Genomic DNA, 26535 nt, shown 5'->3' on the forward strand with positions numbered 1-26535 from the left:
CAGAGATCTGTCGTTCATGGTGTATGGACTGTGGAGCAGGTTGTGATAGATGGCACTGTAATTCCATAGGCTTCCCTCTGTGATATAATGATGTGAGTGAGTGAGCAGCCTGACAGCAAGATAATCAGATCAAGACAAGATGGACAAGCTCTTTCAATGAATCTGCAATGGAGTGAGGGAGAAGATGCATTCAGATTGGAAGGAAGATAAAGAGAACATCAACAAAAGCAAAATAAGAACCAGACAAAAATATCACTATATGAAAGACAAAGGATTCATCAGTTCATAAAGGGGAACATGCCGTGCAGTGTGACTCCTTTTTGTCTCCCCTCCAACACACTGACAATGAGGTTAACATGCTGACTTTAAAGTGTGCCACATCCATCTATACTGTTTGTTTTTGTGCTGGTCCTCAGATTGTAGGACACTACAGAAAGACAGCGATCCTCAGCTACAGTAAACCACATGTTCAGTCACTTAACCTCGATCCAACTGTCCATGTGTTTCATTTACTGAAAGCGTCTGATGTTCCTTAGAACATTAAGTTGGTTAATTTTAGCAACAGCAACAATGCTGATTAGGGTTAAGGAAAGCCCCTGGGTTTGGTTAAAACATGTTCAAAGTAAAAGTACAACAATGCACAATGTCAAGCTTGGGACTCAATCTCTGTTTATCTATGTAAAAGTCAGAAGTCAGGTGTTTTCTGCCCAAGCCACCAGCTTCACTGTGCTTTTATAGTTCAAAACCGTACACTTTCAACAGACACTAAATGTTAGCTACTACATCCACGCTCCGGTACAGTTGGTGGCCGTAATGCGCCATTTCGTTCTTTACCAACAAACCTGAAAAAGTGTCAGCACACACCAAGTGTCTGTTGACATCTTGAGGATGGTTTAGAGCTCAAAAATAGAAAACATCCAGATGTTCGCCTGTCTCTTTAGTTGCCGCATCTAACACGGGAATAAAATGCCATAAGTAACACAATTAACTCAAATTAAAAAGGTATGAAATGAGTAGCTGCTGACCAATTTTTCAGTAATATGATAAGACTGAGCTTTCTGCCAAGTACAAAAATGCATTAAATACAGTTTGTCATTCCAACAAACCTCATCTTATTTCTGTGAAGCTATAGCGGTTTGTGTTGACTTCTTTATCATATCAACTAAACAAACAGAGCAAAGTAAAACCTTCTGTGTGGTACAAACAGTGGCCAGTGCATGTGAGAAATGACACATCTCTTGTCAACAAGTATTTGATTGCAGAAAAATCATATGCTCCTATTAAGAAGAGCGGGCATGCAAAGCATCAACTAAACAACCAGACTGTGCCAAGGCCTTAGGAGAGACGCTGTGCCCGTTCAAATTAACTAAACACCTTTATAGAAAAAATAAAGTGTGTACCACATGTCACAGCCTTCCTCTATGAAAATAAAGTGCCAAGATGGAGAGGCTAGGAGCTTATCATGAAGCTGACTGTAAACACTTCATTACATCGCTACCATTCAGCAGAGAGTCACCAGACTGAAACTGTAAAGGCTCCCTCTCCTATATCTGATTATGAGCATACCTCTGGCACAACAGAACAATACTCAGCTTTCAGTGCATTTTCACTTCTTCAGTTTAATTTCAATAAATATCACAAAGCAATTCTGATTTAATTAAAACACATCTGAGAAATGGAGACTCAAAACATCTCGCCAGAAACTGTTAAATGGAGCTAAGGGAAATTTTATAAACTGCTACAGTTTTGTTCTGTGTCTTTTTACTGTAGGAGAGAAGGAGTGGTTTGGGTAGAAAGCTGCTGTAGCTCACTTTCTTCTTCACCTCTCTCCTCAAGGACGTGACACTGGTAAAACATTGGATGACCCTAAAAATTGGCAATCGAAGACCGTCTTCCTGTAAAAAATGATTCTATACAGGTCATGTAGGTCGTCTGTGCAAGCAGCTTAAAAGGAACACTAGTTAGGTTTTATTTTTAGGTGACCTCTAGCAGCAGTAGAAGGGGGCAAAGGTGGAAATCAGGTGATATGAAGTTGGTCTTGACCTGCTCACCTTATTCACCTTAACCTTACTCTTGGTTCTGTAATGTTACTGTCTTGAAACTAATGTGAAGGACCACAGGACCCTAAACAGAACATCTGTGCAGTTTAAGGTTTGTGTGTCATTCCTTTCCAAAACAAAAGGACTGCAACAGTCACAAATTTTCTAACCTGTTAGAATTTTTCATTTGCCCCAAAACTCCTCCTCTGAATTAATAAGAGCAAAGTTATCCATTACTTGCAAGCTGGACTTGATATCAAGATACTGACTGCAGAACATAATTATGAAACGGATAAAGTCAAAACATGTTTTACTAGAGCTAAACTGGAGAGTCTAACGTGATGCTAAAGAAGGACAGATGCAGCTTCCTCGGTGAAGTAACTGAGGATTTAAGCTAACACGTGCTTTGTCCTCATACCTGAGCGCAGGCTATCGACCCAGAGTTGGTGCTATCATAACACCCCATGATTTTGTGATCACTGATTGTACACTTGTTGTCTGGGATGAAAAGCCGCAGACATTCACAGCACCTTAGCTAAAGCTCTCCTGAAATAAATGTCAACTGTGGATCCTCCTTTTTTATCTTTCTCTTTAGGAGGCGCAGAGAGAAGTTTCAGGTGCAGCTGAAGGAGAGTCGCAGTTTGAAAAACTACACTGCTAATTCCAGTAATGTCCTGGATGCCAAGGTGAGGCCCCCGAACACCAGCCTGCAAATGCATGAGGTGGCGTTGCCATTTTTCCTTTTTCTATTTTAACTTCCTTCCAAAGTTTGCTGTTTTCTATAGAAGGATGCCGGTACATGTCTACACATGGAAAACAGTGCAGGTTTTATGACCTGACATTTTGAAGACTGCATAACTTGGATGACTTTAGCTTGAACCTGTTGTGGTTAAGATATGATGTAGAATTTATTGTCTTTCCAAAAACCATCTTCAGTTGCTTACTACTTATACCAGCATAAATATACAACACCATCTAGAAAACCAACATTTATTAGTAAAGTTTTTCAGTATTCAATACTGACAAATTTAGTTTTGTTGCTTAGGTTGCTGGCCAAATCAATAAACAGCCACAATTAGCAGCGGTCTCTGACAGTATTATCACAAATACAGACATATACAGAGTATTAGCATCAATCACTGACTTCCTTACCCTCCTGTAGTTTATAGTTGGATATGAGTTTCCCCGTCTCCACCCGGCCACTTGCATCAGGCAGCTCACAGGTCTTTGAGCGAGCAATCATTCAGTGGTTTGGGAGCATGTGCCGGCTTGTGATGTCGTTCATCATTCTCACTCTCTTTGTCACTGCACATCTCCCACATGTGCAGCCAGAGTAGCTGAAAAACATCAAACTGTCAAATCCACATCACCCATCACAGCCCTTATCTTTGAAAAGTGTGCTTGTGTATTTGTGCAGAAATCATCTTTAAACATTTTTACAACTTTATCATATACGTTATCTGTCGATTCTACACAGGTTTGACTGCAGTCTTTGTGGAATAACTGCTGTGAATCCTCCAAGGGCAAGATTTAAATTTACAGTTTAAAAAAAGCACATGTATTGTACTATACACATGATGGACCCTGCCTCCATCGTGAACACATTAAAATACATCAGTTGTATGCATTACTGTGTGTGATAAGCACAGAAATTCATATGCTGTATGTGAGATCCAGTTTGCATGAAGAGGTAATTACAGTTCATGCTGGCAGGTCATGATGCTGCTCATTCTCAGTCCTCGGCCTGATTTGTCTGCTTTTCCTTGAACTGTCCTTGTCAGGTTCATTGTCATTGTTCATTTAATGTAACAGCTGAAAACAAAATATGTTTACTTTCAGTACCAAAGCAAGAAGTTTTGTGACATTGTCAAAGTATCACACAAAGTCATAGGGAGCTGGTTATGATGGAGGGCTGGGCTCCAGAGAACATGAAGGCAATATTTCTCAGACTTTTCCAATAGTTCTGATGCTCCCACTTAAGCAGTGCTTAAAGCAGTAGTTTGACATGTTTGGGAAATTATGCTATGCTAAGATAACTGGCTTCTAACAGTAGTCACATATTTACCATTCAGATATGGGAATGGAATCGATCTTCTCATTTAAATTAAAAAAATTAAGCTTTTTTTTCCAAAATAACAAACTATTCCTCTAAAAGTAAAGATGAAACTGGGTCAACAGAGTCATTTTAGAAGGCATTCACAAATGACTTGTGTTTTCATCAGGTATAAAACAAAAACAAACAAAAGACCATTTTTCATCTATTTTTCTAATATATGTATGTGAACAGTATCGGCCCTACAGATCTCCCACAATCCTGTCTGTGTACCAAGTGACCGAGCACTGTGTCCTCAAGATGAAGCGAATAATCTTATGTTATAAATCACCACACTGGTAACACTTTATTTCACAGGTGCATAAATTCCGATTTATTTCTAAATAATCTCCAGAGAGGTTTCCTGTAAAGAACCGTGTAGTTCTGTACTAATGGTCCTGACTTTCCTACAAGAATCATGAACACGCTTGCTGATGTTTATGTACATATACTGTGATGTATTAAATGCTTCACTGCCTTTAACTTGCATCAACAGGTCACAGAATTAAAAGCGTCTGAATGGAGCAGGACTGCACGGGTCATGTCCACCTCAGTTGTAGGCTGCCAGACTTTAAAGCAGTGGACATCTTGCCTGAGGCTTTTGTTTGAGCTTCAGTTCACAAAGGGTTCAGATATCTAAGACAGCTTAGAGACTCAGCTAACCAAGGCTTGAAAGCAATCTGTAAAATCTGCAGTTTGTGGAGACAGTGTGTCAGGTGTGCCTCCTCGCATTACCCTCAGCCTGGTGCTCTGATGAGGACAAACTAACTGGATTCCCAAACTTAAGTGGAGATCAAGAGGAGGGCAGCAATCCAACCTTCAACATGGATTTATCTTATTTGCCATTAAACAGGAACATCTTTAATTAAAGTGATGCACTTACTAAAGATTTAGTGTGATTGTACTGCACTGAATGTAAGCAGAAAAGAGTATTTACCTGTCAGTATTGTTCTGGTACAGAGAAGTGACCGTTATAATTCAGTCTCTTAACCGAGGTGTTGCTACGACATGTGCAGCCTTTAGAACAACATCCTGTTAAGTTTAATTGTTGCCCAAATGTCACAGTAATTGAGAATAAATAAGAGGTCCTACATCTTTAACATCCACAAAAACAGTATTTTGACTCTTGCAAATGAATGCATCTATAATTATGAGCCTGACAATTGAGACTCCATAGGAAAACAGCTGATAGGAGCATTCACACCTTCAGTGTGTCCATTTTGCTCGGCATGCTTTCAATATGAAACTCATTTTCAATGTTTTAGGACATTATTGCTGTTGCCTTTCACTTTTATACCTTACATACCTTTCATATTTTTTTAATGTTTTAATCAGCTGCTTTTTGAACTCATATCTTTTCTTCTTGCAGCAAGCAGCTACGTTCAAACTTTAAATGCATCACTGTGCTTTTACAGTAGCATTGTGATATCTTGTTCACACTTTCTAAGAAATCACAGTTTAGGACTGATGTTATTTTCAGTCTTTAAGACTTGATGGATGTGAATTTGAGCAGCTAAACTTCAACATTCTGAGCAAAATGTTCATTTGTGGCTAAGTCAGAACATAAAACCTAACCACAGCACTTGTATTTGTAACTCAAGGCCTAAGTCTTTATATGCATACATTTGTTACTGCTTCAGTCTCCTTTAAGGATTATTTATACATAGCACACCCAGCTCACAGTAAAATTACAGCTAATCAAAAGTTTCACTTTTTAAGTGTGATTGTTTTAGTAAGTTTACACAGTGTCCTGTTTTCACAGCCTAACTGAGTTTACAGCCAGATGAGATCTGTACGGGTGTTTGGCTGATTAGACAGAGCTTGGTGGTCAGTGCAAGAAGGCTCAGCCTCACCTAATCAATTTTTAGTTCACACCATATTTTATTGAGTAAATGTACTTTTCTGATTCTTTTTTGAGCCATTGATGGTGAAATTATTTGTCCCCTGTTCTCTCATCCAACAGTGTACTTAGCATTAGCAGTATGACTCAGTCACACCAGAAAAGGTAATTCATGTGCCCTTGTAAAGTGGGTCTATTTGTAGAACCAACTTCAGTCTTATCACTGTCAAAAAACTGTGATGGGCCCTGAGTCGATGTCATGATATACATATGTATTGATATTGCTTATATGTCATGAATAGAGAAACATTAGACTACAGTAGAATGCCATAAAATACAATTGGATGAACATAATAGAATCTCATTATAACAAACATAATGAAAAATCTCAAGTAGTCCTTTGGCTCTTATCATGCTAATTGCTCTATTAGCACTGGCTGTGAATGACTGATTATTGTTGACTGACTCTACACAATGTATTTTTTATCAAGGCTGAGCTTTAGTTTAAAAAATTTTGCTTTTAAATCTGGGTTTATTTATTTAATAACTACAAAAGCGTTTGGGGAACTCATATGCAAATGACTTGTATTTGTTTATTTTGTGCCTATGCGCCCTGAACAATATTGATTTCTGTCTCCAGCAATCAATTACCAAAATCTCTGAACACAACATACACAGGGTCAGTGGTGCATGCACTCACACAAATCTGCCCAACAAGGCCGTCAGGCTGAATTTCTGTTTTTGTTGCATTTCTGTTCCATTTCTTCACTACAAGTCAACTCCCAAATAATATTTTTTTACCTTATCAATATGAAGCACTTGTGCCTCATGATCATCTGGGTCATGACAAAAGCAGCAGAGCTTTCCAGCAGTGACCAGTTACAGAAAATGAGCTCTTCTGATTAGCACTGCAGGGCTCTTTGTTGGAAGTATTTGATTAAGGAGTGGACTAAAGAGCGACTCTGAGTGAGCCGCTATTTCTCGGTCAGTCAGGTTTTACCACCCTATCATGAATTCCTCAGGTGTTCTACAGAGTCTGTGTGTCATTGCTGCATAATTAAAATTTCTCTGCTTCTATCATGAGTAAGACTATCCTGCACCTGCTCTGCTTAGGCTTGAGACTACTGTGTGTGTCTGTGTGTGTGTGTGTGTGTGTGGCATCGCTAACACTGTGGGGGCTGAAACCTGTTCACACACCTGCATTGTGGGGACTTGCATTCATGTAAGTCCTTGAGTTTTTATGGCGACGTCTTGGTTTAACATTAGAGTAAAGGGCTGGGTTTAGGCAAGTAGTGCTTACGGTTAAGGTTAGGGTAAGTCTCCAGGAAATGGATGCAAGTCAGTGTAAAGTCCATAGGAGAAATAAAACCAAACTTCTATGGGTAGTTGTATGTGTGTGTGTGTGTTTATAATGCTATAAAGCTGTTATTGATGCCAGCATCTCTGCACCAATCATAAAAATCATCTCCTGTTTCCCTCCGGACAGTCTGTCAGTGTTAAAAAACCTCAGTGCCAGAGGCACACGGTATATGCTGTGCCCTTTTTCCGAGATTAAAACATCCATTACAGGACACACACATACATATCCATTATTATACATCATTACATGCACTCTTTGCACCGCAGATGTCCAGACTCTACATGAAGTCACTGTTAAAGCCATGATTACTTTTGCCCATTGTGTCTGTGGTGCTAAGGAGGCGAGTTTCTTTGCCTGCAGCTGTGTGGGAAAACATTAGGTTTTATTGATGACTTCTATAAACAGTCAGTATTTCTGAATGACACATGCACACAGATTCTGCTTTTCCCTTGAGCGGTCTTTCTAAAGTCTAAATCTATTTTAAAACTGAAACAAAATAGAGGCTGAACCACACAGTGTCAGTGTTAACAGATTAGAGACACTTTTCCATCTTTGAGTTGGAAGGCAGCTCTTTGTTAATGTACAACAGATAAATAAGTTAAACACAAGGCTTCTCCTGTGTCGCTGTAAAAACAAAGCATTGTTAAGTCAGTGAATTTAGACATTCCTTCAGTTGCTAGCAGGGGTGATTATGCTGTCACCCAGTCCTTCTTAATCATGAATTAACTGCATATCCAAGTGTTCAATAATTTTAGCCCACTTTCTTCGGTCGCTAGCATAATGGCTGAGAAATGAACATCTGCTCAGTGGAAGCCTCTGTATTAATTAGCAGTTTGAATGCGCCTGGTGTCAGAACACCAGAGAGCGAGCGGAGAAGAGAGAAATTTTATCAGTCAAAGCACAGACGGTGATGCAACAGGGTGGTGATAGATTTAACTGATCACTCCCTCATGTATGTTGGCTTTGCTTTACATTAATGCGGTGCATTTAGTCTGTTTATACTTTACAGGAGTGTGTGATAAATGACACTGTTAAAGGGGTAGCTCACTGCTATAAGCCCATAAAAGGGGAACTCAGATGAGACGAAGGCCAAATATCTTGACTGGACCGAGTCCCGAATGCAAATCATGGCATCTTTCGTGAGGCCATTCGTTCCACCATAGTGCCCATTTCTTTCAAATCCCACATCCCCAGTTTGTATTGTAGGCAGCTATTTGTAAAATCGCCGTAGTGTTCCCTTAATGTGACAGTACCTTGGTAGTTATTCTCATTTTCCAAAAGTTTCTTCACACTATAAAGAAATACACCTATCACAGACGTTGCATCTGGTTGCATCAGCTGAGTTAATTTCAACAATATATAACATTAATTTATCTTTGAAAAGGTTCATCATTTTGTACTGTGTGTCTCTTCTTGCTATTTACTAAGGTGTACTGTATGTGTAGAAATACCTTATAAATACATTTATGAATCCTTTGCAGTCAGTTCACTTGATCAATGCTAAATATTAACTATCATTAAAAAACAGTTCAGGACTTTCAGTAGTAAAATGGTGAAACTAATCTAGTAATCTATTTTTTTAACTTGAAACCACTTCTCTTCATGTCAGTAGTTTAATCTTCTGTTGTTGTTGTTTCTTATTCTTTTTGAGCCGGTCCATGTGATTCCCCTGGGTTTGTGGACAGGCAAACATCGCAGCACTTCCTCAAGCTCGCTTCTGCAGCGATCTGTGTCATTCACAGACATTTGTCCAATCTTCCATTTTTGAGATTGTATTCAGATATTAGACTAAAAACTCTACATAAAGAAAAAGACTTAAAAGTACTTTGGAGACACTGAATGAAATCAGGTTTCTCTTATTTTATGTTACAAAAGTCAAGAAGTTACTGAGATTGTTGAGGATAGAAAACTGTCACTGCTAAATAGATGCAAACCAAAGATAGGTTTGTGCAGCAGATAAAAAATCAAACTAGCTCCACTCTCTTCACATCTTTAAGGCTTTTAATGTTGGTTCTTTTGAGGTGTTCACATCACAGCACATTGCTGCTGCTGTGTAACTGAGTGAGTGTGCCTTGTCAACAGCATTGTGAAGAGCACAATCAAAGAGGGGCTTTGTTTCACTGCATATTTGTCTCTCCAGAGATGGGGCCAAATATAAAAAGAGCTAAAAGAAAGAACCTGGGACCTACATAGTACCATGCTGGTGCTGATTTAGATATCCTCTCATGAAGGCTGCAGGGAGGAACAAGGCAAGGAGAGGAGACAAAGGAAGGATCAATGTGGATGACAAAGACATTCAAAATAGACAAAATAAAGCACATGATAAATCAGGCCACAGCTCCACTTCAGTATTTGGATTCAGAGTGATTAAGTATAAACATTTGACAAAGTAGCATAAATACAGTAACTTTCAATACGGTGCATCACCAAGAGCTTCCCTTTCAAAACATAATGTTGACTGTTTATCAAGGGAGCCTGTAGTGGACATACATCTGCTGTGACATAATTCACTGTAGGTATATGTTTAAATTCTCCATTTTATCCTAATATTTATATTTACACTATACAAAGAAGCACTCAGGGCTTAATCGCATAGATGAACGTATCAACTTCCCCACTGTGATAAACGGAGCTTTGAAAGGGCTTATTCATAACTAATTTCATGGTTTTTCTTATTTGGTGCAGATGCAACTCAAAGAAAAGCTGGGTTCATACTCCAGTGATGTGCACAGTGGTTTGTATGTTTAGTTTCTTGAAATGTGAGCACCTGATGGTAGTAGTAAACTGTAGATGATGAGGAGATGGTACCAGTGTCTGCACTGTTATTGGCTGGGATCCCATCATTGTGCCATTTGTTGGATTTGTGCTTATAAGATAATGTTAGCAACATCTGGGTTATGTAACACTTATTGTTTTGCAGTCACAACTGTCTGGATTAAGATCAGGACAGAGGAATGGTGCTCAGACATTTTGGCTTGTGTTCCATTAAAAAACTGTGATCACAGGTTTTGAAAATCATTTCACTGGAATAATTTGAGAAAACTGAAAGGGGCCAACTATCTACTCTTTCATCTTTACAACAGAATTATTATAGAATAAATGTTTTTGATTTGCCTATCCACTTTTTTTTCTTGTGACATCTTCTGGTGGTTCACAACCAAGTCTTTTACCAGTTGACAGTTTATTAGGTACACCTAGCAGAACACAGGTGTTTCTCTTGTTTTGCCCAGCCTCACTTATAAAAACAACAGATAATAAACAAGATAATAGAAATACCTGTCAGTATAATGCAGTTCAGTTCAACAGCAGCATAAACTGAGGCCTCTATATCGACCATAGATTTAAATCAACGAGTCTCCAAAATATTTTGAGAAGACCTTAACCTCATCGCCATCATGTGGGAGGATTTACTGTGGGACTGTTTAGTTTTAGCTTCATGTACCTAATAATGTGAGACATGACCAGAAGCCTTTGCACTCTTGATTTTCTCAAGCCATCAGCAGCCTCCTCCTGCTTTCCACAGTACAAACCTAGCTCAAGAAAGAATTTGAGGAAGGTGGAAAAAGAAAGAAATCAATGTAACCCAACTCCATCTGGACCCTGACAATCAGTCCCTAGAATCATGGCTGTAGGCAGTCCCCACCCTGAAGTTCTCAGTGTGTGAAAAAGAGCTGGTGGAGCTAAGAAATCTCATTATACCGTGCTTATGAAGGAGGAGAAGTTTGTTTTTTTTTGCTGAGTGGGAGCACTTCATGTCATGTGATGTAGAACTGCATTGTCTTAAAACCACTGGCACTGATTTTTCTGAAGGAGTCATTTATTTCCTCTTAATGGCAATGAAACTTAAAATGTTTTGCTGTTCTCATTTGTTTCCCCAGTACTGCAAACGGTTCTCCCAGTCTCACCAGGGAAATGTTTGTGAGTCAAGCTTTGCACACTGCAGCATCACCAACACGCCATCCAACAGCTCGAGAAGCACAGCAAAACATTACAGGTATGTTGTTTATCTACACACAGAGATGTATACTGGTGTAAAGTTACGCAGCTGCTGCTTCTGTTCACTGCAGAAAACAGTAATAATGCTGATTAAACCAACAATAGGCAACTTCAGTGTCCTTTCCTATAATCAGAAGGGAGGCAGTGAAGAGAGAAATTGAATCATCCACATTATAGTGAGGCCAAAGCTAATTGCTGATTTACTGAAGAATGATAGTAATTATAATTAAATCTATAAACATGTTAATAAGCATATTTATAACAGTTGTGAACACAGAAGAGATGGGACAGAGATAAAATGGGAAGCACATGTGCAGGGATTTATGAGCCAGCACAGAGGTGTAAATTCCACTAAGCATTCTCTCACACTGGTCAGTGGTTTGTTAGAGCTGGCTGGGCTTTGGCATGTTCATCAGCAGACGACGCACACGAGTACTGACTTCTGACTGTCCTGAGTTCAAATCCACATTTTTGCCAAGGCTGGATGTTCTATTACAATACACATGAGCAAACACGTTCACGAAACGGAGCCGAGAGAAGAGAGCTTCTGCAGATTGGGTTCATACATCAGATCATCTGTTGCTAGTCTGTGTTTATAGTTTGTAGGATGTTTTTCGGTATAAGTTCAGTGACTAATATACAGGTTTTGTGTTTGTATATGTGAGAGAAAGAAAGAGGGATTTTGGATTTAACTTGAAACCAAATCACTTTTTGTTTATGGTGTATATGTTTGTAATCGCACCAGACTTGGACACTATTGTCAGGACAGCAGAGTGTGTTGGGATCCCACAGTCTAAAATAGCCAGAAAGAAACTGGCTGAGGCCAATTCTGTGTTTTGGAAATGATGTCTTTAAAGACCTTAATTTAAATCTCTGCCAACACCAGAAAGTGTCTGTCTGTACATGAAGCTTCTAGTTGTTGTCTAGGGAAAACTATCCTTCAAAAGAGCAGAGGTAAATATGACTCAGGGCTCAGAACCAGTAAAAGCTAATATAATAGCAGCATGAAGAGGACATTTGTTACTTCAGTAAAGTAAATCAGAATGAAATGACACATTTTCTGTCTCCAAAATCTATTTTGAGACACACATAAGCACACACTGCATTTTTAATGATTGTAATACAACTGATTGATGTAAGAGCCACAAATTCTATTAAAATCACTAATCAGAAGTTAGTTATTAATGGCAATCTTTGTTTGCCAGGAGACTGCAGCGCTTCTCTACCATAGGAACCTCTCCAGGATCCCAGAACCTTTTTAATTTAGAGGCATACATGACATAAGCATAAGTACTGCATAACTCCAGGTTCAGTTTTTGGTGGTGGGAGTTGGGGTGGGGGTGTCTAACTTCACTTACTGTCAAAAAATGCATAAATGCCAAAAAGGAACCTCAGTGCCACACAATATTAAATAAAAATAATACATAGTGAATGGGTGGTTTAGTCATTATAGAAATTAGCCAAGGGCTTGAGCCTTCCTGTTCTAGATTGTGGGCTTGTTTGACGTGGCGCTGCATTTGCCCTCTTTCTTGCCTCACTCCTCTTGCCACATGCATCACCTGACCTCTCTGCCAACCTGCTGTTCATTGTCTCATTACCCTTTTAGTACCACATATTGTGCTGCCTACATTTCTGTAGCCATTTTTCCAGATTGTCTTACTACCTGTGTGGTCTTTGCTTTCCAGCCTGTTAACTAGGGCTTTTATTTTTTTTTAATCCTACTGTACCTGATCCTGATCTCTGCCTTTACCTCTCCTGATTTGTTTGCCAGATCTGACTTCCTGTCTGTTACCGACCCAGCCCAGCCTAAGCTATTTCACTTTTGCCTGACTGCTCTATGAGTTTGTGTCCAACCTACTGTGCCAGAGATGTTCACGGGTCCAAAGATCTGGACCCACTCCAAAATCAACCAGTGGAAAACCTACCTGAGTTTGATTAGCATAAATGAATTCTAAAAACAAAACGTAATCCAAAACCATCCAGACAGTCAGACCCAATCTAAATAACCAATGGAATATTAAACCCAATCCAAACTGTGGTTGACCCAGACAGAAAGAACAGTGGCAGCAGTATGACATGCCACCATTTGACAAGCAGCCATGGGTGAAAGGTTTCAATAGCCACATATACAGTATACCAGCATATTTGATCAGATACCAAGTTTAAGAATAACATCTGGATGTTTTTGTTGCCTTTTTCTCTTAGAAGTGGGTCTTTGTCTCACAGTCCCAACCAGATAACCCGGGTAGCCCATTGGTCAGGTCCACGCAGGACTCCACCCATACCCAGAGGAAGGCTAAATCCAATTGGAGGATCTAAATACTCAGGCCCAGCCTACCAACACCTTCAGGAAATGGATTCAAACGAGAAGGAGCCTGAAGCACAAAGAGGGTGAGGAGAATTACCTGAGGGTCCAGTTGATGTCAATAAATGTTTCTTCTTCACAAAACAGTTTGGAAAAGTATCACTGCCGGATGCTTTGGCCATTTCATTTTGTTTTAAGAAACCAAACCCAAACTCGATGTGTATATTTTACAGCACATGTATATCACCATGTGATGCAGTCATATTAAACTTACTTACAGGCTCTAACTATGCAGACAAACAAAGGCTGTTTACAGGTGAAATTACAAAGATATAGAGCATGTAAAGGTTTTGTGCTCACCACCTCCTTACTTCCTTTTTGTGTCTGCTCCATGTGCTGATTTATTTCAACGAAAGCCACTAACTGAAAGAACAGGCCTGCCATGGACAAAGCTTTGGATTTCATTTCAAGAGTAGATATTTCAAACCAAATTCTGATTTCTTTTTCTTTCAAGAAAAAAACCAGCATTTCTTTTTTACACCTTCTTTACTCTCCTTGTGCCTTTGTTTTCCAGTCTGCTCAGCAAAGATAAAAACAAGGTCATGTAATGTTGTGGTGTGCAGTACGGTGGCTTAAGTTCAAAGGAAATGCTTCACCTAGTGCTTGTGCTTTAAAAGACACTATATGGGCTACATGCCCACTCTCTCTTGTCTTACACTGAATTCACATTTTCTCAGCTTATACTTTTCAGGTGACTCTACACGTGCACAGCAGCCAGGGGAAATGTAAATGATCAGTGCCAATGATTAGCAGGAAATGTATTCAGTGTGAGAGGTGATGTGCTTTAACCCATTTTTTGGTGGGTCATGAGTCAGTGCTTAACCCACCTGGACTGGCAAAGCCTTCCTTCAGGCTTTCAGCTCCCAGCGGTCCCAGACAAAACTCCACATAGCCTACATGCATATTAATAGAAAGACAAAGAGAAGATATACACTGGTGGACAAAAGCACACTTCCACACACATACTAAGCCGATGTGCATGTATAGTTGATTCCTTGGGGTGCATGAGCAAAGCAAAGCTAAATTGATTTAATGCAAAAAAAGAGTGAATGTGCTTCTCACTGAAGTTCAAACAAAGAGAACATGTATATATACAGCAAATATACAGATAACTGTAGACAATCAGTTTGACACTTTAATCAAATGCATAGGAAAAGAGATGCTGCTAATGTTGGAGCACATTTAATTTAATGTGGCAAAGAGCTCTAGCTGCTGGGACCAGAGAAACTGAGGTCTTTTTTTAACTCGTGAAACAATTTCAAGGTTTGTACCAGCATTTATAAGTTTATAAAGGAGGAGCAACATTTTGTAGTCAATCCTAAAACTAACTGATAGCCATTGCACAGATCTGAGAACAGGTCCAACTAACCAACTCAATGAAAGTGCCTCTCTGGAAGACTCAGGTGCCCTCTGCTCAGCCATCCCATGGTTGGCCCCAGTGATCCTCTGGTCAGTCCACGTGTGTCAGGCCAAGCATCCCCTGGTCAGCCAAAATGTCAATCAAATGTCCTCTGTTTGGCCCAGATGGTTTTTTATTGTTGCTTCTGAAAAACATTAAAATTCAGAGGAACAGAGGTCAAGCCCACTAGCTTGCTCATATGTATCACTCACTGAATCAGCCACACATTTAGATGCACACTCACTCGAACACATTCAGTCCACACACTCACGCTGACTGAGTCACTGACTTACACACGCTCAGTCACTCACTCACCTACTCACTCATTCATTGTCTAAGGTAAGAAGCTATAACAGTGGATGGACAGCGAGACAACAGGATCGCCCTCTCATAGTATGGTAGTCTGGGTTGCCATGGAGACATTTGACCATGACTGCATAGAGACTGAGGGAGAGCTGCAGAGACAGAAACAAGCGGTTTGAATCCATTCTGACACAGATGGAAAATGTTCAAAAACAGTCAAAGAAAAAAGCAGCAGCATGGGATTAAGAGGATGTGATAGAGGAGTGTGCAGATAGCACATGACAGTTAGAAAATGCTCCAAAGGAAGGATGCTTCGTCTGTTCCATGCCTCTTAGAGAAGCATTGTGTTATCTCAACAAAATGGCTGACAGGGGGACAGAATATCCTGCGTTGTTACTACTATTTTAAAGTATGCTGTCTCCAAAATGGCTGACAGAGAGGCTGCAGGCATTTTGGTATTTCCATCCAACCTTTGCAGTGTTTTTTTTTTTTTTAAGAAACATGCCGGTTACTCTCTTCCTCTTTAAGTGTGTTTTACAATATATACAACGCCTCCAGTTAGACAGAGACAGCTTCTGTGTGTAGGTCTGCACACCTACTGTACATATATGTTAAATACTTTTTGCCAGAACATTTCTCAGTATTACAGGGTCAATGCATCACATTACATAGAGATTTTTACTTCAGCAGCAAATAGAAATGATCTGGAGGGGAATGGATTAAGGAAAATTACTGTTAGCACTTGTTCATGAAATGAGTTCCCGTAGAAGATAAAAGACCGCTCACTTATGTAGTATCACCTCGCTCGCATACAGTCTGTAATAGCCCTCTAGTTGCGCCTGTGTCGCTCCAGGGTCTGTTTTTGAATGGTGTTCTTCATAGATTTTTGCAATGTGATTGTGTTTCCACACATCAAAAGAGCGATTTGTCTGTGAATGTTATCTTGGGAATTAACATCTTCACATCATCCTCTCATCGTTCATGGGATTCTCTCTGTGGGCCTGCCAAATCTCCACTGTGGCTTTCAGAGAGGTTTTCATGTCTCAGAAAAATACTGCAGTGATAAAATGAGGATGTGGTTTCCTTTCAGCCTGAAAAAGTTCTTTCTCCACTCACTAGTATTGTTACATGTCTTGATGTAAAGCATGAGTGTATGTTTGAGGGTATTAAAAAGGAGAGGGACTCCAAGATGAATTTGGACCCGATGGAAATAGCCTTTGCAGAGGATTATAACAAAGACAAGAAGACGCTGCTGTAGAATGCAGCTGGATTTGGACATCGATATGGTCAGTCTTAGAAAGAGAAAGGAAGGAAGTTACAGTAGGTCCCCACCCAGATACAGAACAGTAATTTCAAACTTCAAAGTATATCCTTACTAAAATCAACACCAACCAGCAGTGTCAGAATGAGCTGAAAAACGTAATCCTGGCCACAGATAGTAGGCACTAAAATAACTAATAACTCTCTCTGCCTGCAGTGCAGGGAGCTTGGCAATGGCATCTCTAAGCCTCAGCAACTAGGATTTGGAGCTACAGTACTATATACAGTGAGCCTAATAGGAAGCGGGGCAATAATGAGGCTGATCAGTCAAGGTGAACTATTGGCCATCATTAAGATACCAGCTCCAGAATCAGCACCCTGGAAAGTGGTCATGACACTCAGGAGACAAGAATGGAGGCATTCAGTGTCGTAAAATGCACTTAGGTAATTGGTTCACCAACCAGATTTTCATCACATAAACAAGACAGAAATAAGGGGCTGAAAACTGCTTCGTCTCTTGAGCATCATTTCTGTTTGAGAAACCAGATTTCTTCCCTGTTATACTTCAGCCCAGGAGCCCAGGAGTGGAATTTATTATGTGTGATTCTGCATCTCACAATTTACACCAAGTACCAGTGTTGATCTTGTCCTATCTTTGACCAAGTGTTTTAGCTGCCTAAACCTGACTATACATTAACAATTTACCACAATCGTTCCCTAACCTTAAGCAGCCCTGCCATGTGTAGCTACTGCAGAAAGGGATCTTTTTAAAAATGTTGGCCTTGGACCTTAATGAAAAAAAAATCACGACATAATGAATCATTCAATATTACATTAATCTCTAGGGCTGGCATAAATACTGTACATAAACTGTTTTAATGAGGTTTTTAAAAGACTGCATGTGTAGAATGTAATATTCAAACAGGGAACGTGTTCCTGTGGGAGCAGTGTAGCGTAGTGCAGGAGAACGTGATCATTCACAACAGTGCATGAAAATGATTAAAGCCAAAGTCAAACTTAACTGACACTGACAATGAAATCATAGTTTCTGTTGGTCTGGACGGGTCCCTTTCCACGACTGGACGGTTATGGCGAGATCTGTTTCCATAGCACCTTCGGTTTAACAGTAAATAAATATATAAATAGCACCGTAAGCTAAGTTCTCCTTGCAGCCGTTTGTCTAGTAATCACTCATTATGAACAAGCAACAGATCCAAAAGGTACAGTTTAATTTAGTTATGTTGAACACAAGAACAAACAAACCATGACAAACAGGAACAGACACTGACAGGCAGAAGTCTGAAATGAGGATGGGTGGTTAACTGAACAACAACGTGTGACCAAACTGGAGATGTGCTGGAGAGGCGGGGCAGCACATGAGGTCAGAGTGCAAAAAGATAACAGCGGGGGGGAACCAAGGTGGGAGATGCAGGCTCAGGTATGACTGACAGCACAGTGAGGCACATTAGAAACATCTGACCGGTGGAGCTGCTATTTGAATCAATGCATTTACACAGTCTCTTAGCAAGAATGACTCACAAAGGATTTTCAAACAATGTGAATGATCATGACCTGAAACTGGGACTCCTTTCTGTTTGCTTGCTTGCTTTCTTTCTTTCTCTGTCTGTATGTGACATCTAATTATCTCAGTCGTCCTTGACCGAAGCTTGCACCTTAAACTTTAAGACAACACTTTTCATTTTCAATGGGCTTAAAGTCATTAAATCAGTAATATTAAATGTGAACTCCCTCTTGCCGCATCAGTTATGTAAGAGAGTTGAGGCTTTTGGAGTCTTTTTGTGTGTGCTGGGACTCAGATATAAAGAGATGAAAGAAAGATGTCAGACTCATCTTCTTCCCTCTCAGCATCCTCAGTTAGCCTGTGAGATGGCAAAGGGCGGAGAGCTGTCCCTCTGTGTATTCTGCCAGTGTTTCAGTGTGGGAGTTTGAGAAGGCGCTCAAGTTGAAATCGCACTCAAAGACACGATGACTTCTTCTCAGTGAAGTGTGTGAAGTTTTTCGAGTTGAATAACCTTTGCTCCCTTCCTCTTCTTTTTGTCTCTGTCTTGTCTGTCTTCGTTCCCATCTTCAATAGCTGTCGGATGCAGGGAGAGAACCAATGCGATGACCCCAGACGAGACGCTTTCCTACATATGCAAACTCCTGTTTCCATGGAGACAATATTGCCTTCACCTTGGAGCGGCCATGTGGAGGTGCGTTCAGGCCCGTCTGTGCACAACAATCCGAATCCCGCCACCCGCAGTCTGAGGAGGCCCAGCCGCCGTCACAACCACTCCCCGCCTCCTCCATTTCGCTCCTGCTCTATCCCCATCATCCCCTCTGTCCAGTGTTACCATGACAACGAGGTGTCTTGTATGCAAACCAGTGTCAGCCCAGCAACCACAGTCACCTGTGAAGCCACACCCTACAATGACGAGAGGAGAGGGAAAGTAGCACACTCTGCTTTGCCATCTTCTTCCTGCTCGTGCGCCATCGGTCAACAGCAGGATGAGGTGGCACTGCTGCTAGAGCAGGCGCAGGAGCACCTCAGGGCGTTGGCGTTGGCCCACAGGAAGCAGGAAGAGGGTGGGATCGGCAGCAGTGGATCGACAGCAGGGCATGTGGAGGTCAAACAAACTGTTTGCTTTCTTACAGGAGGGAGTGCTGGGATGCTGAGCTGTAACGGACCCACGCAGACCCTGTTACTCAGCCCCAGCCTATCACACACAGACCGGGGCCAAACTGGCCAATGAAAAGACATAATTTAGGACTTCACTTCGAGTTTAACAGTGTCTGACAGGCTCCGGTGTTCTGCACCTGCGGGATGCAAGTGGAAATGCGAAATGAAAAAATGTAACATGAAAATTCTGAAAATGTGCTGATGATATGCATACTGTACGGATACAAACATCCAAACCCCTCCTGAGTGGCCGCCTTTACACTGACTGAGAGTACGGAAAAAGAGAAAAAAAATATTTACATGCATTTATTTACAAAACAAGAGAAACATTTCTACTTAGACAAAAAGAAACCAAATAGTCTGTCAATTCAATGGTAATGATGTAACTATTTTTGTTTTCACCCCCTTTTTTTCTTCTTCTCCCTGTTTTGTAATAACTTTATCACATTTTGGTTCTGGCTCAATTCAGAAGGAAGTATTTTATTAACATACCACTGCATGTCCATGAGCTGTGTGTCTGTTTCTGCAAACCTGCACATGACCCAAACTGGCCAATGAGGAAGGTGCCTCCACATCGCTTTTTCTGCCATTTGAAGACCTGTCTGCTGAGCCAAGAATTACAGTCCAGGCATCTGTGGTAACCAAGGACACTTTGAGGATTCATGACACAAAACAAAACAGCTGTGTGTGGGGGTGTGTGCATGTGTGTGCTGAAGGGTAGTGAGGAAAGAGGGAGAAGAAGAAAAACAGGAAACTTCTACAGATGGTCATCCTTGGAGGGGACAAATTGTTAAAGACAGCCCAGATGCCGACTCTACTTTGACCAGTGTTTTAAAACCAACCTTGACTATTTTTGTTTTGTTACTAATTATATTTTCACACATATGCGCACACACACTCACCTGTGCATTATTTTTCAGTTGGTGGCTGGATGAACAGGCAGAAGGACAAAGGACGAGCCGAGGGCTTTGGGCACCACAGGAGCTCGTATGACATTTTTTACTTTATTTTGTTTTCCATTTTTGGTTATTAATGAACAATGCTGCTTTCTGGGGCTGATGGAAGGGAGAACAACATAGTTTGGGTGTTGAAACAAGAAATAAATGTCTCTATGTTGTATCCTATGAATTGAAAGCTTTTGAATTTCTGTATGAAGTTACAGCCAAATGTTCCCAGTGACAAAAAGTTTTTAAAAAACGGTTGTAATTCTGGTAAAGGTTTTTCTAAATAACAGTTGTTCTGATTGATTGCTTGGAAGATATTCTCACTCCTGACAGCACCCTGTCCAAACATGCATGCTGGATAACATCAGTCTTGTTTCTACCGATATACTGTACTTATCCTTTTGGCCTTTTCACACACAATCTGGTCTGCACCAGCTTGAAGAAAACCTGGGATCACAAAGTACTTTATCTTACAAAGAGTAGATGTAGTTGGTAGTTCCCTGTTTTCACCACGCTGCCTAGATTACAGAAACTCTGTTTTAAAACCTACTGCACATACATGTGTGGAAACACAGAGGTATCCACTTGTCAGAATTTCAAAAACACATTTAAATCCACATAGCTTTGTTTCTAATGATGGTCTATATGAGTTATAAAACAGGTTTTAATTTCTGTAGCATCTCTTTTATTCCAGCATCCTTTTTGTGAACACAGGTGACCATTTCCACGTATTTACTAACATCATTTTGGAAAATTAAAAAAGCTGGCCTTGCTACAAAGGAATTTTACCAATATGACTTGTTAATGGTGGTTTTAATAATAGTGGATGCCAATTGGAGGAACCCTTGGACAAGCAATTTATTGTTCAGGCAGAAAAATGCAAATGCCCTTGCAACTGAATTGGGGACTAATATCAAAACCTTTTTATTCAAATTGATTCAATTTAAGGATGCCTTCTGGGGGAAAAACAGGCCGACCTAACTAAGTGTAGAAGCTACCAAAATCACTGATAAAAGGGTTGGGGTCCGAGCTACCCCTGAGTATTTTATGGTTTTGATTCTTGAAACACTCTGAGCAGCCCTCCTACTAGGACTTGTGAGTGTTCCCCCTGCCAACAAGTTACTATCTTGTGGAGGCCACATGGTCAATACGAGTTCCCAGTAACTGAGAATTCACAGTCTCTCAGCCTTCACTCATCTAATCTCTCACAATGGCTGATCCTCGTGAACATTCATCGCTCACCTCTGCCATCGTTCTTTTATAATCACCTGAATGGCAAGGTTAAATCTTACTGACAAACACACACTAAATCGCCACAGAGCTTTCTTTTCTTCCTCCTGTTATTTTCTTACTTCTTCGAAGGCTTGGTTTGCCATACTGCCGTTAAACCCTGAAAAAAACTATTTTCTTTTTGAAATTTTTGAACCTCAACACTTTTGATTCTTTGATACTGATGTCCGTAAAATCCATAATGTTCTCGCCAGTGTGATCACTGGTGACCTATGGAGGTTGATGTGTGTCTATGCACAGGCACAGTGCAAAAAAATGTGAATTTCTTTGTTTGACCAGCTGTAATCAGTGTATGAGCTTTTAACAGATAAAAGTCTACAAGCATTGTCTGATTTGTTTCCTTCTCTGAGATGATCCCTGACACTAGAATCTTTAACTGCATGTTTCCACAACATTTACAAAGTATTCTGAAAGGACAAGTCTCACCAAGCAGGAGTACACACACACTACGTTGTGGCCTGATGACAAAGAGCATTTCCTTTTTAACTGATAGTCCTGTGAGAGTCATTACCGCACTTTGGAAAAACTGAAATTGCTTCTGACATGCTGGTCCTTCAGCATTCTGTACAAAGACAGAGGAAAGTAGAAACTCATTTAATGCAGGCGTCCCTGCTTTTCACTCTGAACAGCTATAAGTGCATTTTGCATGTGCCAGTAATTGAACCCTGCTCACTGCATAACTTCACATCATGCTGCTTTACCATTATCAGAAGCAGCACAGGAAGAGAAATGGTGGTTTGCATTCAATTAGGAAAAACACACTGGCTTCTCTTTCAGTAAGTCACAGACTTAGAGAGCTTGTTCATCTCCCTATGTTATATTATGAGTATTATGAATTATGGATGTGTGTGTGTGGCTGGAGGGGTGGTGGTGGGAGCCAATCCCAGCTGACACTGGGGGAGAGGCGGGGTCCACCCTGGATTCACTGGGCACAAACCCCTCAGAGCCATTAAAGAGCAGTTTCACAGGATTGCAGGTTAGTGGTATTGAATTCGTTTCAGTAAGGCTAATCTGACAAATGATGATCAGTTAATAACATCTTGCTGTGACCTCTGGAAATAAACTAATAATTAGAATCCCCTTCAGGATTTCCAAATGTGGTTGGATGCATTGATGGAACACATATTCCCATCAATGCACCTTCTGAAAATGAAGGGGACTATGTCAACAGGAGGTCCATCCACAGTATTAATGTGCAGGTACACTGACTACTCTTTCTAATGGTCAAAGACTACATCACAATACTGTACCTGACATGTATCATTTTCTGCACTGCCAAGATCATATGTGATGCTTCACATATTATCACGAACGTGGAGGCCAAGTGGCCCGGCTCTGTTCATGACTCACGAATATATCGTGAGTCAACCCTAAGTAACAGGCTGCAATGTGGTAAGTACATGTATGCCCTATACACTTATTTCAATGCATGCACTACACACTTACAGGAGCACTTCTATGCAGCACTAAAGTGATGTGAACTTTCTTATAGGAGAGATTGATGGCTTTCTGCTGGGAGATAGGGGTTACCCATGCCAGCCCACACTGATGACCCCTTACCCAGAACCTGCAGCAGGCCCCCAGCAGCGCTTTAATGTGGCACACTGCAGAACAAGAGCCCGGGTGGAAATGACCATAGGCCTGTTGAAAGCACGTTTTCATTGCCTACGTCACCTCAGGGTAACACCTGAGAGGGCCTGTGACATTATTGTGGCATGTGTTGTTCTCCACAATATTGCAATTATTAGAGGGGAGCAACACCCTGCCCTACAAATACAAGACCCTGAGGACGACCCCATCCACCCTGCAGATAACCAGGATGGAAGGACAGTCAGAGATAGGATATGCCGTAATGTCTTCTTGGATTAATCAACAACCACCACCATCACCACCACCACCGATGAAAGAAAGTAACTGAATAAATGCAAATCATAAATTATTCGGGTTTCTTCATTTCCTACAAATACAAAAGCAATTGTTAGGTTTCACAATTCATTCAATAATTCATACAATTCACCTGTAACTATACACTCACCTCTAGCTTTTGTTTGAGAATTTCAATTTCTAGATCTGTCTTTTCAATCTGGCGGTCCAAGTATAACATTTCTTTGTTATTTTTTTCTATTTTTTTAATAAGATGTATTCTATACAACTCCTTAACTGGTAACTGTAAATACAGAAGATTTAGTTACATGACATAGTTCCTCATTAATTTTACAGATTGCAACTCTGGCATTTACTGAACATCACTGAACTGTGTTCATCTGCGCAGCTGCATTTGATGGACCCTCCTCCTGCTGTTCTTCCACACTCTGGGGCAGAGGGGAGATAATAATGTCAGTATACTTGGAGATAGATTTACATCCTTTAGGCTACTTCACACAAACACTGGCACTCCGAATGTGTAGATCATTTGATGTGTATACACTGTATTAATATTACCTCTGTAGACCTCTCTGTGGCAGACATAGTTTCATTATCCTCATAGTCCTATGAAGACGAGCATTTGGTTAGAGTACACTTTATAATACTACCTATCATAATTTAAGCTTTATTTAGTAGGATACTTACAACAGCCTGGGGTTCTGCTGTGACAGGAGGCTCCAAAAGGCAGATATTACCATCAGAATCTGTTAAGACCAACAAAAAACCCAACCCAGAGTGTAATAAATGGATATATCAAAAGTAGCCTATGTAAAAAATAGAATATATAGGTAGGCCTCTTACATGTAATGAATGCACTTGTATCCTGGGGAGTGACTGGTTCTGATGAACTCCCTCCAGGAATTCCCTCAGCCACTGGCTTTCCAGTACTCAGGCTGAGGGCCATCTCCTCTGCATGTGTCAGTGGTGGTGGTGCAGGTCCTCCACATGTTAGATATGTCTGTGTACAGCTAGCAGTGTAAGTGTATGTGTGCAGGCATGTAGTTGTCTGTTGTTTAACACTATTCCAGCCTCTGACTGCCTGCACTCTCACTGCACCCATCTCTTCCCCAAACAAGGCACCAATTTATGGCCTGCACTGCAGTTTAGCTGCCTCAGCTGTAGTCAATCAGATGGTGAGAAGTAAGGTGGTTAAGACCATCAGTCCACTGTCTCTGTATGTGTGTATGTGTGCATATGTGTGTGAGTCTGATGGCAGGGAATAGAGGTTAGACCATCGGGCTAGAGAGATAAGAGCTCCAGCTTGAGCCTCTAAAAGTGCTGGACTGCCAGGCCCGGCGTCCCCATCAGGCCTGATCTGAACTGCATGCCAGTGCAGTGTCAACGAGCCCAGAAAATGTGATTGTGTGTGTGCGTCAACATCTCATTCTTAACCATTCTTGCAGTATGCTGTCCTGTCTTCACACAAAACCTGTGCAGCTTGGGCAGCTACACATCTAGATAACAAACACACGCACAAATAAAAAGCAATGATGCTTTCCTTTCAAAGGTGCTTTGAACTGAATCAAGTCAGAGATAGGCAGAGAGAGCCAGAGACAGAAAAGAGAGGGGGTGAAAAACTGTCAGCGTGGCAATGATTCAGGCAATTTCCATTTGAAAAGCAGGATTCTGGAGTGTGAAAGAAAAGCTAATCCCTGTTAGAGATACTAGGCCTTTGGATGAGTAATTCACACACAAAAATGTTGTCTTGTGATCTTGTTTGCCAGACCTACAGATGGGTGACAAATGAAAGGGAAAACCTAAATAACTGAGTGGTCTCCTTCAGGATGACAGTGCCCCCATCCACCGGGGACATTCCTGATGTTAAATTCTAGCAGCAGTTCCCTCTGTGACAGCGGTGCTAAGTCAGGTGCCGAGGGTATTTGTATACATTTGCATTCTCTCCTCCCTTATTTTGCATCCCCTAATATTAACACCTTAAAGTATGAAACCCAGTACACACAGTCCAGTGGTGCCGCACTTCTTTTTCTGCACTGTGACTGAGTAATATAAACATATGCAATTTAACTGTTTAGCACCAGAAAACGAGCTGCAAAACCTTAGTAAATATCCCCCATAACGTCGGGCTTTCCTTTCATTTGTCACCTGTCTGTAGTTTTCAACTTTGACAAAAAAAACATTCCACTTCCCAGTGTCCCCATGAAGACTTCATCTTTACATCATTAATAAACTGAAAAACTCAATAGTGAGTCACTGCAGTACATGAATTATACAACATCAACACATATCTGGAAAAAAAGAGGAACAGCACAACATCCACAAATGTGCAGATCATTCAAGATGGACTATTTTCTATCTTCCTTTCATTTGCAGGTCACATGTATTGGTGTCAGGATGAGCCAGGAGCAAATCCATTTGTATCTACAGAGCTACTAATCCACACTGTTTCAAGAACACAGCACCCAGTAATGACTGGCTGCAGGGCAGAAAAAAGTCCCTGGTGTAATTGTTAAACAAGAGCGTGAATGCGTCACTGTGTTTATGACTCACTGTGCAGAGTGAGGTAGTGTGTGTGAAGTGGGTCAGTGTAGTCAGCTTCAACTTCTCATATGAATTACAAAGCAGAACTTTTTATCACCTTGTCATTGTTTTAAATTTCTCATCTAAAAAGCATGCCATGCACTAAAACCTCTTCTTGAAATTCTTAGTGAAAATTTGCTCTATAAAATAACGTGCAGCCCTCGAGCAGAGATGTTTGTTGCTCCTCGAAAGCAACGTTTCTTAAAGTGATACTCACTTTACAATGGAGAAAGGGGGGGGGAGTTCAGTTTCCATTTGTCAGTACAAAGTATATTTATTAAAAAACTCAAATGGTTTCCATTTATGATTAGCTTTAACTATCCCCAGCTGACCTGAGTGCATCTTTTCAAGTGTGAGTAAAATATTTTAAATTGTTCTCAGTGATGTTTTTGGTTTTTAGAACTCAACAAAACTGTTTACAAATCATGCTCATCCTTTTCCCCCTCAGGCTGTAGCCACCTTAAAAACCCAAAATGCCTCTATTTTAAAAGAAGAAAGGCTCA

The 26535-nt window shown here is 40.7% G+C and overlaps 2 protein-coding genes across 7 annotated transcripts in view; both read left to right on the top strand.

Annotated features, from left to right (window-relative positions):
* nrg3a (neuregulin 3a) overlaps positions 1–21884 on the top strand; it is a 308448-nt gene extending 286564 nt beyond the window's left edge. For 4 of the 6 annotated variants that reach the window (XM_020606687.1, XM_020606685.1, XM_020606691.1 and 1 more), the window contains 4 exons: positions 2635–2761; positions 11210–11325; positions 13533–13718; positions 18750–19702. In XM_020606687.1, coding sequence (XP_020462343.1) covers positions 2635–2761; positions 11210–11325; positions 13533–13718; positions 18750–19407 — 1087 coding nt within the window. In that variant the 3' untranslated portion in view covers positions 19408–19702. Of the gene's footprint in view, positions 1–2634; positions 2762–11209; positions 11326–13532; positions 13719–18749; positions 19703–20254 lie in introns of those variants that run through there. The other 2 variants (XM_020606690.1, XM_020606688.1) reach the window with 2 other exon arrangements.
* A 633-nt stretch (positions 21885–22517) lies between these two features.
* LOC109963820 (putative nuclease HARBI1) lies at positions 22518–23610 on the top strand. Its single transcript, XM_020606684.1, has 3 exons — positions 22518–22544; positions 22655–22960; positions 23061–23610. Exons 2-3 carry the CDS (start codon positions 22789–22791, stop codon positions 23435–23437), a joined length of 549 nt encoding a protein of 182 aa, XP_020462340.1. The 5' UTR covers positions 22518–22544; positions 22655–22788; the 3' UTR covers positions 23438–23610.
* Positions 23611–26535: the final 2925 nt, after the last annotated feature.

Source organism: Monopterus albus, unplaced genomic scaffold, assembly GCF_001952655.1.
Source record: "Monopterus albus unplaced genomic scaffold, M_albus_1.0 scaffold80.1, whole genome shotgun sequence".
NCBI lineage: Eukaryota > Metazoa > Chordata > Actinopteri > Synbranchiformes > Synbranchidae > Monopterus > Monopterus albus.